Source organism: Marmota flaviventris, chromosome 10, assembly GCF_047511675.1.
Source record: "Marmota flaviventris isolate mMarFla1 chromosome 10, mMarFla1.hap1, whole genome shotgun sequence".
Lineage (NCBI taxonomy): Eukaryota > Metazoa > Chordata > Mammalia > Rodentia > Sciuridae > Marmota > Marmota flaviventris.
Genome location: NC_092507.1, coordinates 30,505,784 through 30,524,700, shown reverse-complemented (window position 1 = coordinate 30,524,700; position 18,917 = coordinate 30,505,784). Strand labels below are relative to the sequence as shown.

At 36.7% G+C, this 18,917-nt stretch overlaps 1 protein-coding gene and 1 non-coding gene across 2 annotated transcripts in view; one reads left to right on the top strand and one right to left on the bottom strand.

Moving 5' to 3' along the window:
* Positions 1-18,917, bottom strand: part of Zmpste24 (zinc metallopeptidase STE24) — a 41,782-nt gene that overhangs the window by 4,684 nt on the left and 18,181 nt on the right. Inside the window, exons 6-8 of the mRNA XM_027937280.2 lie at positions 17,570-17,711; positions 12,099-12,283; positions 2,593-2,697 (exon numbers count right to left, since the gene is read on the bottom strand). Of these exons, the coding sequence (XP_027793081.1) occupies positions 2,593-2,697; positions 12,099-12,283; positions 17,570-17,711 (432 nt within the window). The remainder of the gene's footprint in view (positions 1-2,592; positions 2,698-12,098; positions 12,284-17,569; positions 17,712-18,917) is intronic.
* LOC114094541 (U6 spliceosomal RNA) lies at positions 5,121-5,227 on the top strand. Its single transcript, XR_003583053.2, has one exon. It is a non-coding gene; the product is annotated as a U6 spliceosomal RNA (small nuclear RNA).

Genomic DNA, 18,917 nt, shown 5'->3' with positions numbered 1-18,917 from the left:
TGTGCCATAATACTACAAAAGTGATTGGTGTGGTTTTAAGAATGGTGTTAGTGTGATTACAGCAAAAGTTATTTAGACATTTTTATAGTTTCCCTTTTATTCTCAAAAGGAAAATAAAATTTTCCCCAAATGTTTAAAACTGCATAGTTTTCTTCAGGGGTAGGTTTGAGTTGAGCCTCTTATAATACTGTTGACTGAAGTAGTTAACAGTAATTGAAATACTTTCTCTCTCTACAAAGTTAAAGGGCTAGAATGGATTCTGGTGTTGAGACCACAATCAGACACAAGGCTCCTACCCGACCTTAATGTGGAGGCTCCAAAGCAAGAGGTTTCCCTGGAGTTCTCTATAGGACTATAGGAACTGTACTGAGGAGTTGGAGGTCAGAGGGAAAAAAAAGAAAAGAAAATCAAATACCTGTACCAAAATACAACCTTTTGTAGTAAAGTTAGAAAATAAATACCATTCTTTTCTCTTAGCAGATCAGTGATCTGGAAGCCACACATACCCTATTTAAGTGTGCTGCTCCAAAGCATTTACCAGATGACTCAAGAAGCTGCCACTTAGAGTGGGGCTGACAACGGGAGGAAGTGCGCCAGTCAGCCCAGGATGAAGTGTAAGCAGATTTGCCACTTACCCTTTACAACTCTATGGATCCATGACAAGCGCCAACAGAAAACTCCTAGAGAAGATGCCCACACTTAACAGTCTATGTCCTTTGAAAAATTATTTCTAGGTTGCTGTTGGCCCTATAGAGACAGAATTCCTGGCCATGGGACACTTGTGGAGCTGCTTAGCTGAGAACTGATTTGCCCAGAGGTATCTATTATCAGCCAAGTGTTCTACACAGGCATGCAAATGAAGCAAGTCAGGAAGCAGAAGTTAAAGAGCAGGTGTTCATACTCTAGGATGCCAACTCCTACCACTTTGACATTCCTCAACCAATCCTTACTTATGAGTTCCCTTATATCATTTAATTTAGAAGGAAGAAAAAAACTGGAGCCTACTGTACAAATAACGATACAATATACTGGTACCAGCACAAAGTGGACTGCTGTGGCATCGCAGTGTCTCTCAGGGTGGGTGGTCTTGAAAAGAAGTAGCAAAGGGAAATTTCTCAGTGAGGGGAACTTTTAAGTAGTATATCTCACTGTCCAGGCAATCTAATTCAGGACCTGAACTGAGGAGATACACACACACACACACACACTAATTGGTAGTGGGCAAATAATGGTTTGGCTGGATGATCAGGGATTTGGAACAAAATTAGAAAACAGTTAACAAAGAGATTTGGGGAAAAGGTATATTGAAAACTTCCAAAATTAGCCCAGACTATGAAATTTTGACTTTATATGAATGTTCAACAAAGAGTCCCAGAGGTAGGGAGGCTGTTGATGGTCAAGAGCAGAAACCTTCTCTATGGAAGTCAGCCCCAACTTCTTCAAGCCATTCTAGGACTTGATCAAGGAGCTCAAGAGAGAAAAGGAGTCAATACACTAGTCAACAACACAGATCTTCCCCCACTGGCTCCTGCCAGGTACCCTATCTGTTGGAAGATGAAATTGGCACCAGCACTGACAAGGTACCACACCTCAGGGACCAGCCTACCTCCTGTGGTAAACTGATTCCACTGGACACTCTCCTGATTCATGGAAGGGGTAGTGATTTTCCTTATTAGACCGAATACTTACTTTGAACTTAGGTTTGGATTTATTTAATTTCTTACTCATTGCCATGTATCCATTTAACATGGCTTCAAGCTACAAGAACTCATTTTATTACTTAAAAACAAACAGCAATAGGAATGTGTCCCCAGGGGCTCAAGTCTTTCCATATAATTCATCCTCCAGAACTGGGTAACCTTTCAGAAAGGTAGAGACCCACTTAAGACATTAAGGCTATAGATGCTCAAAACCAGGAAAGGAGGTTTAGTACTATTTTACCCAGGACTTGAGAACCTGTTTATTGGTTTAAAGGTATTAATATTCAGAGGAGAAACGCTGTTGAAATTGTTTTCTTCTTTTTACTTTTTCTATAATTTTCAATGAATACAAATTACTTTAACATGAGAAAAAGTTTTATAAAAAGCATTTTGGGGGCTGGAGTTGTAGCTCAGTGGTAGAGTGCTTGCCTAGCAGGTGTTAGGCACTGGATTCAATCCTCAGAATCACATAAAAATAAATAAAATAAAGGTATTTTTAAAAAAGCATCTTAATGTCCAACTTATCTAGATTTGCTTCTTCTCATTTTTACAGCTCTTAAATCTGAGCAATTCTGGAGGTGATAATGATGGTGACAACAATACGTATTTATAAATACTTACCATGTTTCAGGTACTATTCCATGCTCTTTATACATATATACATTTAATTCTTAACCAGTTCTATGAAGTATTATCATTCAATGAAGGCATGGAGGTAGAGAGAAGTTAAGGAAATTGCCTGAGGCCACACAGGTAGTTAAATCTAGGAGCTTTGATGGAAAGCCAGGGATCCTGGCTATGAAGTCTGTCTTACTCGTTCTACTATATGACTTCTTATGCCTTGACCTCTTGACTCTTATACTATAAAAAAACATTGTCACTCCAAACTTACCTGGCTAATAATGATATTTTTGACTGTGTGTCCCAACTTCCAATGCCCCAATTCATGGCCTAGTACAGCAAGCACCTCCTCATTTTTACATCCTTGTTTCTTATTCTGAATCAAAAAATAAAAAGATAATAAATTATAAACAACCTTCAAAACGTTTGAACCTTTTAATCCAGTAATCTTCCTTCATAGAGTCTCACTTAAAGAAACAATCAGGGACGGAGTGGCACACACCTGTTATCCCAGAGACTGGGAACACTGAGAGGAGAATCTCAAGTTCAAGGCCAGCCTCAGTAACTTAGTGAGGTCCTAAGAAACTTAGCAATAACCTGTCGCAAAAATAAAAAATAAAAAAAGGGCTGGGAATGTAGCTCAGTGGTAAAATGCTCCTGGATTAAATTCGCAGTGCAAACAAATAAAAAACCCAAACCAGGGGCTGGGGTTGTAGCTCAGCAGTAGAATGCTCACCTAGCATGTGCAAGGCTTTGGGTTCAATCTTCAGCACCACATAAAAATAAATAAATAAAATAAAGGTACCATCTCCAAAAAAAAAAAAAAAAAAAAAAAAAACTAAACACAGTGGAAACAGGCAGGAGCCTGAGATGCAGTTCAGTAGTACAGCACTTGCCTAGCATTCACAAGGCCCTGGGTTATCCCCAGCACTGAAAGAAACAAACAATCAGACTTCTGTGCAAAACAGTTCATTTGCTTAACAAAATATTCCCTGAATCACTGCTCTAGTGAGACACTGGGTTAAGCACTGAAGATAGAATCCAAACAAAACAGATATTCTCTAATTTTACTTAATCTACAGTAATTTAGATTAGGGGAGAGAAAAACTGGAAAAATAAATCTTTATCAGTAAGACAATATTTAAGTAAGTCATAATAGTCATGACAGCTAATGATAATCCCATTTGAAATTGTTTTCAAAGTTTACATTCTGACATGAGAAATTGCTCAAGACAAATACAATTAAATAACAGACATATATATATAAATTAGAAATATTTTCAAAGATTATGTTCTGACGTGAAAATGGTGTATTGGTTGAAGAAATCAGGAAACAAAGTACAGCAAAATATTAGCAGTAGTTCTTTCTTTTTTTTTTTTTTTTTTTTTTTTTTGGTACTAGGGATTAAACTCAGGGGTACTCAACCACTGAGCCACATCCCTAGCCCTTTTTTTGAATTTTATTTAGAGACAGGGTCGCACTGAGTTGCTTAGCACCCCACTTTTTGCTGAGGCTGGCTTTGAACTCATTCATAGTCCTCCTGCTTCACCCTCCTGAGCTGCTGGGATTACAGGTCAACCACTGTGCCCAGCAGGTGATTTTTTTTTTTTTAATTTAAAAAATTTTTAGTTTTAAAAAGATATAAAACCAGGTGGTGGTGTGTGTGGTGGGGTTGAAACGGAAAACAGCAACAATATTTAGAAGGCAGGAAAACAGATGGACAAATGATAACTGACTAAGGGGACCAAAGAAAGCTGACTCATAAGCCAGCAGTGGAAAAAATGGAGAACCAATTCTGATTTACACTGCTGAATCTTCAAAAAAGTCTTGGGGAAAAACAGCACCAGGTACCTCTGGAACTGGGGGGAAGAGGAGCTGGCAAGAAGTCTTGGTAAGAGACTTTTGAGAAATGAGTAAAGCTCCAGATTCCCTCTCCAACTCCGTATCAATAGGCAAGTGCTTCTCCTTCATCAGGGTAGAAGCCTAAAAGTTTAATCTTTCTAGAAAGGGCAAAAGAAGAGACCCTTTCAATTGCAGTTCAAAATAGCTGAGGGTCAGGTACACTAGCAACATGCCATGTGTCTGTTCATCTACTATTATGCAGGCAGAACACTGAGGACTCCTTCTCTCACCCCAGTCCTCTCTGCACACTCAGCTCCCAGCACAGATCCTCCAGACAAAAGACTGAAGAATATCTACTGTGAATTCTAATCATCCCACAGAACAGAACTAACAATTTGAACACCAGTATTTGCCCACCAAATTTCACTCAGGACACCTTATAGAGAAGCTCAAAAATGATAAGCATCACCTACAGGGACAGAAATTACAATCTGGTTTTTAGTCTAATTTTCTAACTAAGAAGCATATAACCAAAATCAAGCAGATAAATGAGGTAGGCTGTTAAGAGGGAAGATCAAATCCAGGGGGAAAAAAAAAAGGAATAAACAGAATTTATGTAAAGAGAAAGTTTAAAAAGATAAGATACTGCTCCCAGGGGAAAAAACAGAGAATGCTAAAACAATGGGAAATTCTTACAAATCAAAGCTTAAAAGAAAGATTGGAAGATAAGAAATCACCCAAAAAGTACAACAAAGAGATTAAGAAATAGAAAACAAGAAAGAAAAGACAGGAAAATTCACTCAAATAACAGGAGCTCTGAAAAGAGAGAACAGAAAAAAGGAGGAAAAGAAATCAACAAAATAATTCCAGGAAATTGCTAGAACCAAAGATCTTGATTTCCAGGTTAAAGAGGGGCAATGCATATACCCAACATGATGGATTAAAATCAACAAAAAGTGCTCACTTTGGCAGCACATATACTAAAATTGGAACGATACCAAGAAGATTAGCATGGCCCCTGCGCAAGGATGACACGCAAATTCATGAAGCGTTCCATATTTAAAATAAAAAATAAATAAATAAAACAAAATCAACAGAAAGGGTCCAACAATAGAGGAAGAAGATGCAAGTGACATACTCAGGATCAGTAATAGAGTGGCTTTAGATAATGAATCAGCAATGCTGGAATCAAGCAGGCAATGGAACAATGCCTTCACAATCCTGAAGGAAAAGTATTTCCAATGTAGAAATGTATAATCCAGTTAAAGCAGCAAGCAAGTATGACAAAAAAATGAAGCCATTCGAGGCACAAATCCAAAAACTTTACGTACTATGCAACCTGTCTCTACCAAAATGAGGGAGTCAAGTACACAAAGCCAGGCATTAGAGAACACAGGAGATCAGCACAGAAAAGAAGTGAAAGAAAGAACAATACCAGAATGATGACTAGATAGCAGACACAGAGGGTACTCCAACCTGATTTGAACCAGGTGACTCAAAAGACAGTCTGTGAGGACTTCCATCATCAGCTTTTTCATGAAATCAAACTGGTATAGGATGTAGGCACCAAGAGAAGAAAATAAATCAACACGGGTTCCAACCTAGAAACAAGGATGACCAAGGGAGTCTAACACAGAGATGTACAACAGGACTTCAGAGAAGAAATGGCACAGAGATCTCTCTTAGGGTGTTTTGAGGGATGAGGGTAACTAAAAGTAAAACTGGATGCAACTAACCTTGGAGAAAATTATTCTGAGAAACACTGGAAGCTATGAGAACAATTAAACAAAAGATACAAAAAATTTAAGCACATATAAAAGTTAATTATTAACCAGGATGGAAAAAAGGTTAGGTATGCTCAGTAGTGAATAATAATTGCATAGGTACAATAATGTAAATACTGAATATTGATAAAAACTAGAATTGTAATAATTATATTGGAAGAATTGGGGGAAGGCAAAATAGATGTTAGGACAAGAGAGATAAATCCTCATTTATCATAATAGAAAGTCAATAGTGACAACAGTCAATAACATACATATATCACTCAGACATAGAAATGGGTAAATGAAGCCTGGTACAGTGGGGTGCACACCAGCAATTATAGCTATTTGGAAGGCTGAGGCAGGAGGATCACAAGATTGAGGCCAGACTGAGCAATTTAGCAAGACCGTGCCTCAAAATGAAAAGGGCTGGGGATGTAGCTCAGTGGTATGGTAGGTTACAAAAGAAAAAAAGAAAGAAAAGGAAAAAAAGAAATGTGCAAATAAATGTCTAAAGCAGCAACTAAAACTGAAACCTATGAGAGAGGGGACTTGGCGGTGGAGGCACACAGGAAAGGAAGGAACATAAAACTGCTAAATTTCATAAGCTTTTTTTGTGTTTTGAAATTTTAAGCAATAACCTTGCATTATTTTAATAAGGTAAAACTAATATTAAAATTTATGAAAAAAATTTATTGAAGCTCTGCTTCTCTTAATTTCATGTAACTTCGCAAATCAATATTATATAAAAAGACAATCACGTCTGTATGTATGTGCATACACACACATACATTTATCTTTTTTTAGCACATATATAAGATTTTTAAAAATAAAAACAAAAGTTACTAACATTTATTAAACAGTAACCATATACCAGGCCTGTGTACTGCATACTTATCTTATATATCACAACCACTATACAAGATACGTACTCTTGTTATTCCCACTTATATCCCACAGATGAAAAAAAAAAAAAATCTAGCCAGAGAAAATAACTATTTTGATTATAACTGTATAGCCAAAAAGTGGAAAATTTGGGATTTGAAGCCAAGTAGTCTGATGCCAGAGGCTTGTATTTTCGACTTTTTTGGGAGATTGAACTTAGAGGCACTTGACCACTGAGTCACATTCCCAGCCCTATTTTGTTTTTTATTTAGAGACAGTGTCTCACTGAATTGCTTTTTGCTGAGGCTGACTTTAAACTTGTGATCCTTCTGCCTCAACTTCCTGAGTTGCTGGGATTATAGGCATGTACCACCTTGCCTGGCTATGTTTTCAACTTTTACACAAAATATGAAGTCAAAAGTAAATTATTCATCGTGCATCAGTCAGAAAAAATAAACAATTTTAGTGGCACATATGTAAATGTTTGGAAATTATTACTGAACTAAAAAACAAATGATAGAGCATATAAATGATGAAGTATAATGTTTATAAAGCCTAATAATGACTTTGAAGGCTGAGGCAGGAGGATTGCAAGTTCAAGGCCACTTAAGGAGGCCCTAAGCAACCTAGTGAGCATATATCTCAAAAAAATAACAAGGGCTGGGGATGTGGCTCAATGGTTAAGCTCAGTGGTTAACTCAGCACCTCTGGATTCAATTTCCAGTACTCTCCCCAGAACAAACAAACAAACAAAAAAGGTCTGGGGATGTATAGCTCAGTGTTAAAGTGTCCTTAGGTTCAATCACCAGGTAACATGGTCCTTAGGTTTCTGTTCATACCAGTCAACTGCTTTCCAGTGTGAATTTTGAGTTCTTTTACAAAACAACCAATTATCTATTAGATAGTTTTCCATTAGGCAGTTGTCTCTTGGTCTGATATTAGATTTTAAAAGCTATTTAGAACAGTGTGGGAGTCACATTCAAAGCTATGCTGATATGGAATGAAATGAGCTTTAAACAAGGATCACTTTCCAAAGAAAAGAGACCTGATTTGTGGTAGATTCTCAGACAGAACTGGATTATCTTTTCTTCCTATACTAATTTACATAAAAGAACAGAAATAAGTATGACCCATTTTTTATTTTTCCATAGTACTTTCCTTTTTATAAAACTCATATGCTGCCTCATTTGAGGCAACACTAAGCTGGGTAAGAAGGCAAGTATTATCTTCGCTGTAGAAATGAAGAAAAGGAGGCTGAGAAATGAAAACATCTTACTGGATAAAGCCTACCTCTCTGGAGTATGTGTCCTTTTTATTACATTTATCAGCTGGGACTTCAACATAACCCTAGCACTTGCTTTCTTGAGACACATTGTTCCAATTATTCCATTTGTCTTGTGAAAGGTAAAATTCCAGAGAGTAAGTTTCATAGATATCTCTTAAAATGTAGGCATTTATCAAAATGTTAATAGAAATTATCTCTAAAAGGAAATATTTTAGATAACATTAGTTTTCTTTAAAACTTCTGTTAAAAATAAAATGCTTGGGCTGGGGATGTAGTTCGGTGATGGAGTATTTGCCTAGCATGTGTGAAGTGCTGGCTTCCATTCCAAGAATCAATCAATCAATCACTCTCTCTCTCTCTCTCTCTCTCTCTCTCTCACACACACACACACACACACACACACACACCAAAAACAAAAACAAAAACAAAACCTTTATCTTCTCTAATCATTCAGGTTTAAAACTGTCATTGTATCCCTTTCCACATAGGAAGGGGATTGTCCATATTGTATCCCCTGTACACAGTAGGCCATAAGTAGCAGGTGCTGAATAAATCAGTTTCCTAAACTTTTGCCACATTTGTGTATTCTCCACCTATTTACTTAATCTCTCCTTAAACCAATTTCCTTTATAAAACTTAGCAGTAATATACATGAAATTATGATCTCGACATGCTAATTTCATCTCTTCCTTGTGTACATTAATAAATACATAACTATTCAAATTTATATTATTAGTAAACTTCCTAAAACCATCTCATCAGTGTTACTCACAATGGAAAGCAATATAGTTAATGATCGAGTCAATTTTTGACCCTTTTCACTCCCCTAATATCAATCACAAGTACTTTAAATCCATCCTTTATTATGATTCTTGCACTTTTTCTGACTTTGAATTCTAGCGTAGAACCTTATTATTTCATGCTTATCCTGATGCAGTAGGCCCTAAAAGTCTCCCTGCCTCTGAAAGAAAGAAATCTTTGCTTTCTCTTATGTGCTACCACCAAATTTTAATCTTCCTAAAACAAGCATTGGCTTCTACCCAAATCAATCTATACTTTCCAGGTCACAGGAAACAACCACTTGATGTATTGACCATTCTATAAACTAGTCTTGGTCTACCTTTCTATCTCCATCTACACAAATCCATTAATCATTAGTTTCAGAACAGCAGTTAGGTGTTTTATCTCTACAGCTTTCTTTGCTCCTTACCTTGAAAAGCCCCATCCCCAAATTAAAATTCGGTCTCCTTCACATATCCTCTTTCTCAGAAACCTGTTTGACCACTGGAATTTGCATTCTTACCTGGCTATCTAAAAGTCACACTCTTTCAGCCATTCATGATATTTATCACACACTGCCTTATAGTCTATTTCTCTCCCCTGTTATAATTAGGGTGAGACTATATCTAATGTATATTGTCAAGTAACTTGAGGACAGATGTTAAAACATTTACAGTTAAATCAGTGAAATAAAGCAGCCTCTTCAAGAAGCCAGCAAAAGAAGTCAAATTCCATTCAACACACTTCAAACAACCCCACAGCAAATAAAACTGTGCCTCCAGACATTAAAGGTCTAATAGGCTGGGTATGGTGGTGCATGCCTGAAATCCCAGTGACTCAGGAGGCTGAGACAGGAGGATTTCAAGTTTGAGGCCAGCCTCTGCAACTTAGAAAAATCCCGTCTTAAAAGAGAAAGGAAAAAAAAAAAGGCCAGGGATGTAACTTGGTGGTAAAGTGCCCCTGGGTTCAATTCCCAGTACCACAAATAAATACATAAAATAAAGGTCTGTTTTTTCATTGCACTGCTTATGATCACTGAACACTAGCTAATGTCTAGGTTTAAGTATGATGTAATCATCCCCTGCATGTGGATGCCTCTTAAGCAACTGATATGCTGGACATGCATGATTCTTCTCTCTCTCTTTTTTATTTATAGTTGTAGATGAACAGAATACCTTTGTTTTATTTATTTTTATGTGGTGCTAAGGATCGAACCCAGTGTCTCACACATGCTAGGAAAGCACTCTGCCACTGAGCTATAGCCTCAGCCCTGAACCTGCATGATTCTTTAGTGTTGTTACTGAGTACCCTTTCTGGATTTCAATTTTCCTACTCATAAAATGACCTGAAGATCTCTTCTCTGCTTAAAATCATATGATACTAGGTCAGACCAAAGTGGCTTTTATTCTAATATCCTAAAAAACAAACATAATCAAAGGTATTAACCCTCTAACAATGCTATCTAATCCTTTCACAGAATTTTGTTTCATCTACATATTTATAACAGACTAGGCACTTAACTAAGTCTTGTCCTTTTTTTTTTTGCAGTATTAAGGATTGAACCCAAGAGTGTTCTACCTTTAAGCTACAAGCCAGCACTTAATTTTACTATTTTACTTTGATACAGGGTCTTGAGAAGTTGCCCAGGCAGGTTGAACCTGAGATCCTCCTGTCTCCCAAATCACTGGAATTACAGGTGTGCATCATTATACCTGGCTACTAGGTCACCGATTTAGGGTCAAAGCAGATGCTCAAATGATAATATTTTTTGGTAGTAAAAATGTATACCAATCTTACTTTTTTTTTTTTCGGGGGGGGGGGTGTACTGGGGATTAAACTCAGGGGCACTCGACCACTGAGTCACATTCCCAGCCCTATTTTGTATTTATTTAGAGTCAAGGTCACACTGAACTGCGCATCGCTAATTCACTGAGTCTGGCTTTGAACTCATGATCCTCAGCCTCCTAAAATGCGCCACCACGCCATATGAGTACAGCTTTTTCACATAATTACAACCCTAAAAGTTAAGTATCTTTAGTTCAGTATGTCCCAACCACAGGATCTTGCATCCTGACTCCAACCCCAGGGATATTTGGTGATTATTCAGAGACGTTTTTATAACTTGGGGGGACATGAGGTCACTAGCCTATGGGGAGAGGCCATTGATGTTGTTGAATGTCCTACAATGCATATGATACCTTCCACAAAAAAAAAAAAAAAATTATCTGTCACAAAATGTCAGTAGTGCCAAGGTTGAGAAAAATCCTGCTGATCTTTCGGTTAAGAAATCAGACTCAGAGGTATTAACTTACTTGCCCAGAGTTACACAGTTGGTAAGGAAATAGGGATCTAAAATCATCTCTGTAATGACACCAAAGCCAGGGGCACATTCAATTACACATCAAAATACTTGGGACTGCTTCTGATGAAATTTGTATTACTTCTTATCATTGTCCCTTTTCCTCCTTTAGTGTTGGTAAATTTTATGAGTCAGCATCAGGGGACCTCATTGAGGAAAAAGATCCAGAAGCAACTTTCTCAGGTCAGATTTAAGAAATGTTTTTCTCTTTTGTTCCCTAGAATCCAAGCTCCCCAGTAGCAACACAACACTGTGGTGTGCTTATGTGACCATATCCCCTTTAGATTATAAGCTTTTGAAAGTCTGCCTCTTTGCTTTTGTACTCCTAATGAGAAGCAAAATAACTTTAGCACACAGTACACGTTTCATAAATACATGTTAAACAATGAAACTGGCTAAATTATGTAATGTAATCAAGGACACACATCTACTAAAAGCAGAAACAGGACTCAAATTGTCTCTGGGGTGCCAAAGCCTATAACCGCTGTCTCAATGAACCTAAAAATTAGATGTTTACCTTCTCTTTATCTTCCCTGTGGAAATTCTTTAATTGTAAATAGTAGAGTGTCAAAGAAAACTATTTGATGTTCTTGAAGAAGAAGCCATATACATATATTTATGATCTGTAAAAGCCTGCAAGGTAGTTAGCATATAATTATAGTAGTAATCTCTCCCAAATATCAGAACTAATGTGTCTTGTATTGTTAGTAACAATATTCATTCATTCAAAGCCATAGTATTTTTTTATTTGGTAGTCTCCTTGAATCCAACACTCACTGCATAGAAACTGGTGTCATTTTGAGTTGTCAAGGCACTGTGTATACAAACTAAGGCACAGTCTCTTAGGAAAATAAGAACTCACTTTAACTTTAGCTTTTATTTCTTCACTGTCCCCTTCTCCATCATTGCGGGGTTCCATGCCAGACTCCTCCTGGATGTCTTTGTTTAGTACAGAGTACTCTTCTAGTAGAGTGTCAAACAAAACTATTCGCTTGTTCTTGAAGAAGCCATAAAAATAAGCATTGCTGTGGGAAGAGCGTTTAGATCCTAAGGAAAAGACAGTTCAAAGCATGGAATATAATTAAAAAGTTTGGGGTCCATTGGAGAGATTCCTACAAAACTGAACTACTAAAAAGGACATATCATTTTCAAATTGTTTAACACCTGAAGAATTGTATCAATGAAAATCACCACCAGCAATGGACTGTTTCCCTGCATTCCTGACACAAATATTTATATTCATCACAGTTTTATAAGTAAAATAATTCTAAATATCCAATAGTTGTGGAATGATTAATGATGGTAAAGCTATGAAATGGTATTTTAAGCAGCCAGAAAAAAATTATACTTTCAAAGAATTTTAACAAGAAACACCTAACCAATGTATTATGAAGTATACAAAACTTCACATATATAAGATTCCAGTATTGTCAAGAAAAAAATATGTAAAGGAAAAGCATAAACAATAAAAAGCATTAAAAAAAGCTTATGAAGAAATGTACTGGGGCTGGGGATGTGGCTCAAGCGGTAGCGTGCTCGCCTGGCATGCGTGCGGCCCGGGTTCGATCCTCAGCACCACATACAAACAAAGATGTTGTGTCCGCCGAAAACTAAAAAATAAATATTAAAAAAAATTCTCTCTCTCTCTCTCTCTCTGTCTGTCTCTCACTCTCTCTTAAAAAAAAAAGAAAGAAAAAAGAAATGTACTAAAATACTGAAGTGTTTATCACTAGCTTCCAGAATTATGGATTTTTGTTTCCTCTTTTTTACTTTTCTCTTTTCTAAATCTTTTAAAATAGAACACTTGCTTCCATAATTATTTTTACAAATACTACAAGAAAGGGATGGGGGTATAGCTCAGCTGGTAGAAGGCCTGCCTTGCATGCACAAGGCCCTGGGTTCAATTCCCAGCACCACAAAAACAACAACAACAGCAAAGATTACAAGAAAACATACCTAAATTTTTTTTTTTTTTTTTTGGTACCAGGAATTGAACTCAGGAGCACTCAACCACTGAGCCACATCCCCAGCCTTTTTTTGTATTTTATTTAGAGACAGGATCTCACTGAGCTACTTTTGCTGAGGCTGGCTTGGAACTTGCAATCCTCCTGCCTCAGCCTCCCAAACTGCTGAGATTATAGGCATGCACCACCATACCGGCCATACCTAAATTTTTAACAGTAACTAATAGCAACCAAACTATGGTCAATTTTTAGTTTCTTTTTTATGTATTCTTTAATTTGCAAATATTTTTCAATGTGCCATGAGTATAGTAGATAAGAGTTATAGACTTTTGGCTCAATCCTGGCTCTGTCATATAAATTTAGGAAACTTTCTTTAAGCTTTAGTTTCCTATTTATGAAGTGAGATTAATATCTACCTCATGAAATAGTCGTCGTCGTTTTTTTTTTTTTTTTTTGTGGTACTGGGGATTGAATTCAGGGCTACTTTAGCACTGAATTCCCAGTCCTGGCCCTTTTAATTCTGCATTTTGAGGGAGGGTCTTGCTAAGTACCTGAAACTTCAAACTTGTGATTCTCCTGCCTCAAGTCTCCCAAGTCACTGGGATTATATTTGTGTACCACCAAGCCTGGCTATTTTTATTTGTATTTTTTTTTATTGAGGTGCTGGGGATGGAACCTGGGTTCTTGCACATGCTAGGTAAGCACTTTGCCACGGAGCTACATCACTAGCCACATCCCTTTTCCTAAATTTTATTTTGAGACAGGGTCTTGCCAAGTTGACCAAACTGGCCTCAAACTTGAGATCCTCCTGTCTCAACCTCCCAAATAAATGGAATTACAGGTGTGCACCATAGCCCTTACATGCCTTCCTTTAAAAGAAGATATGAGAGATCTCTTAAATAGAAAATGTGGATTTTGAAACTATTCAATATTTCTAATGTAAAGTACTTGACAGTATGTTTAGAATATAATAAAGCTTTGATAAATGGTAGTATTTATTTATTTACTTATTGCATTTTATGTCACTTTTTGGTTTGGTAGCCTGAATGTTAAGAGTCAAACATATAGTCCAATTTTGTCAATAATATAGGAAATCAGGCCCTGAAAAACTGTATTACTATTCTGGTCTCATACTTCTAATGCAACAATCTCCTAACTGCTCTCTCCATTTCCACTCTTTCTCTTCCTACAATGTATTCTCCTTACAGCAGCCCAACATAGTTTGATTGTTTTTCCCATTGAACTTAAAATAAACTCTAAACTCTTTACCTTGACTACAAAGATTTATGTGGTCTGACTCTTGCCTAAGTCTCAGAGGTTACCTGATAATACTGTCCTATTTTGCTGTAGCCACACTGGACATTTTCATGGTGCCTAAAAAAGACAAGCTTGAGAAGGTCTTCCCATTGCTCAGTGTGAATGGTCCCTACCTTTAGGTCTCAGCTTAATAGGCACTTGCTCAGCAAGGTCTTCTCCAATCCAAAATATCTACAGTTATCCTTCATCACATGATACTAATTTAATTCTCTGCACAGCATTTGCTTCTCTTTTTTTTTTTGGTTACTGAGGCTTGAACCCAGGGGTATTAAATCCCAGCCCTTTTTATTTTGAGACAGGGTCTTGCTAAGTTGCTTAGTGTCTTGCTAAATTGCTGAGTCTGACCTCAAACTTGTGATTCTCCTGCTTCAGTCTACTGAATTGTGGGGATTACAGGAATGTGTCACCATGCATGGCTATCTGATATTTTTTTTAAGAGTAGGATTCTCAGTTCTTCACTATAATATCCCTACCAGACTAATAAGTCTTTAATGTGTCTTGTATTGTTAGTAACAATATTCATTCATTCAAAATATTTTGAGGAATGTTACTATTGTTAACAACAATAAAAAACATGCAGTTGATAAGGAAACTACTATTTGGCAAAAGTTAAGTTGTCCAAAGTCACACAGGAAATTCACAATATAGCTAGAATTCAAAACTAAGCCTACTGATTCCACAGCCTGACTTCAAAAATGCAACTGCTGCCCTACTCAAACCTTGATTTTCAATAAAGTCCCAGCTTATACCATAACCCTTCAGAAAGCCTTCCATATTTCATCTAAAATAGAAATACCATTGATGTGATATCTATATATGTACATATCACATTTTATTGATTATCTTTACTGTTATATTATTACCTATTATTTTATATTACCTGCTCACAACTTAAGGGATCAGCAACTTAGGGATCACTTCAATAAAAGCTCCTTAGAAATTGTTCTACTATAGTGATTAATGTGTTACTGGTTGAATATTACCTAAAAATGTGGTGATTCTGGAGGCTAAAGAAGTATAAATTGGTTTATTCTACTACTATTTCCTCACAGAATCTTAAAACTGTTCTAATGTGTCCTTAGTGAACTGTAAGTCTCAGAAGCCACTAAATGTCTGAGACTTTTATACTTTTCTAGTTGTTATTAAATTCATTCTTTTCAGTTGATCCATCTTTGTTCTCTCCTTCTGCAACTGCTTCTCAGTTTCTATGCCTTTACCTAACATAATTACTTCTCACTAGTGACATTTCTGTTTATAGCAAGCATCAGCAAACTATGGCTTACAGACCAAAACCAACCTGAGGTATTTTTACGAAGTTTTACTAGAATACAGCCATGTTTTTGTGCTTATGCGTTGTCTATGGCTGCTTTTACACTGTAATGACAGAGATGAATAGTTGCAACAGAGACCAGGTAACCTACAAAACCTTAAATATTTACTATCTAGCTTTTTCCAGAAAATATTTGCCAAACTGTAGTGAAAACACAACTAAAACCCAGAGGGGTGAGGCTCTAAGATCCCATAGCTGATAAGTTACAGAAGAAAAATCAGTTATATTCATTTAAATGGATTTTTTTTTTTTTTTTTTTTGTACCAGGGATTGAACTCAGGGGCACTTGACCACTGAGCCACATCCCAAGCCCTATTTTGTATTTTATTTAGAGATAAGATCTCACTGAATTGCTTAGTGCCTTGCTGCTGCTGAGGTGGGCTTTGAACTTTCTTTCTTTCTTTTTTTTTTTTATCAGTTGTTCAAAACATTACAAAGCTCTTGACATATTATATTTCATACATTTGATTCAAGTGGGTTATGAACTCCCATTTTTACCCCGTATACAGATTGCAGAATCACATTGGTTACACATCCACGTTTTTACATACTGCCATACTAGTGTCTGTTGTGTTCTGTTGCCTTTCCTATCCTCTACTATCCCCCCTCCCCTCCCCTCCCCTCCCCTCCCATCTTCTCTCTCTACCCCATCTACTGTAATTCATTTCTCTCTCGTTTTTGTTCCCTTTCCCCTCACTTCCTCTTATATGTAATTTTGTATAACAATGAGGGTCTCCTTCCATTTCCATGCAATTTCCCTTCTCTCTCCCTTTCCCTCCCACCTCTCCCTCTGTTTAATGGTAATCTTCTTCTCATGCTCTTCCTCCCTGCTCTGTTCTGAGTTGCCCTCCTTATATCAAAGAAGATATTTGGCATTTGTTTTTTAGGGATTGGCTAGCTTCACTTAGCATAATCTGCTCTAATGTCATCCATTTCCCTGCAAAGGCCATGATTTTGTCATTTTTTTAGTGCTGAGTAATTCTCCATTGTGTATAAAGGGCTTTGAACTTTCGATCTTCCTGCCTCAGCCTCCAAGCTACAGCCATATCGCAACCACGCCCAGCTCATTTAAAAGGATTTTAATTTATAGATTATGAAAATCATGATATCACACAAAACAGTTTTTCTTTCCATCTTTATAGGCTTCCTTGAGACTTCAGTAGTCCTACACAAGCAAATGGCTTAACTCTCAAAGGCAATCATCAGAAAAGCAGAGTATAACTAATCTGAGTTACCCAAAAGTACTTATAGTTTTGGTAATCCACAGGTTAAACAGAGTCCTCCAGAATACTGGAGGAAACAAAACAAATGTTTTATTTTACAGCTTTACTATTGTTTACTACTGTTTTACAGTTTTACTATTGCTAAATGGAATTTGACTATAAAAGAGTCCAACTCAATTACTTAAAGGAGCTAAGTAGATAAGACAATAAATCAGTCTAATATACAACATACCAGAAAGTAAAAAAGGCCTCAAAGATTAGAAACAATACTATAAAGCTCACCAAACACAGCTGCAGTCAGGAGCAGGATTTGGCATCAAAACCCCAGTTTTTATCCCTGAACTATGTCATTAATTCTTAAAAATCTTTAAAAAAAAATCTTAAATAATAAATTAAAACAAACAAATAATAAAAGCTGGTTCATTCTTTCATTAAAATTTAGGAATAGAGTACTCAAAACAAAACACTTGAATAAACCCTTACCCTCAGGTAGCCTTACCTTCAACAACATACACCTTAGTCAAAGGAAAGTCAATATTCTTTGCCATTACTTCAATTTCTTGTTTAAGCTTTCCCTCAGGCAGAGGTGTGAATTTGTCAAATAAGGGGGCAATATAATCAGCATAGATTGTGACTAGAACCTGAAAATAGGTCAGAATAACCCATGAATATGTTCTTAAAGAAAAACTATTCATTATTATATTGATTCAATTATATTGAAACAATTACATCCACCCCAAACTTAAGAATGGAAACACTCTGGTATTCCCAGATTCAAATAGTCCCAAACAGTAACAGCTTAATATCTGTTTCATTGGAATTAAATCAAAGTAGTAGTCTTATAATATAGTATATCTGTCAATTTTATTTAAGAAGATAATGCTACTTACCATGACTAACATCTGGGTGGTGATAAATAGACCTGTCAAAATTATTTTAGTGATTGCTGGAACATCATAAGCCAATCATAACAAGTAATTCTCCCTTTCAGAGTAATCAAGATACACCTGAAGTCTGTGCTAAACAAACATCACAAGAGACTGTACATTGTTACCAGACCTGTTACTTGTTTGGTTTTTCTGCTAAAATCAATTACCCACAATTCATAAATGTCTACTGGGGTTAAAACAGTACCTGTTTAGGCACTTCCGGAGTATTTCCTCTGTTGTATTTCCTCTTAGTTCAGTTTGCCATACGTATCTATAAATCTGCTTTGCACCCATTTTCTGATACTGATCCCACCAGTGGGAAGTAAAGCAATGAACATTATGTAATTCAGATTAAAATAAACATCATCATCAGCGAAGTTGAAAAACTGATAGATGATATTTTCTGGGGGCTGTGAGCAAGCTATTTGATTGTGTCATATTTGTGCTGTGAAGCAATTTAGCATATGGGAAAGAAAGAAAAGATGATGAGGGGGTAAGAACTGAGAACAAGGGAAGGAGAAAGAAGAGAGGAAAGAAGAGGAGGTGGCAATGGGGGATTGAAGAGAAGAGAAACAGGAGAAGAGGAGAATGGATAAAAAGAAGAAGGGAAAGAGAACAGGGAAGAAGGAGCAAAGAAGGGAGAGGAGAAGCAAAGAAGGAAAATGAGAAGAAGAGGGGCAAAAAAAAAAGTGAAGGCAGAAGAAAGCCATATTAAGTGTATGCTTTCTTTCTCTTGTCCCTCTTAAATCTCTCTTCAAAAGAGCCTTGCTTATTTTAAGGCCCTGGGGTTCAGTCAAAAGTCATTAAAGTATCACATTCAGTCATCCATTCTGGTGGCAACTCACGAATGCACAACCCAGAATTGCCTGGTAACTGGATCATTAAAAGTGATCAATAACTAGCTTTTAGGATCTGTAA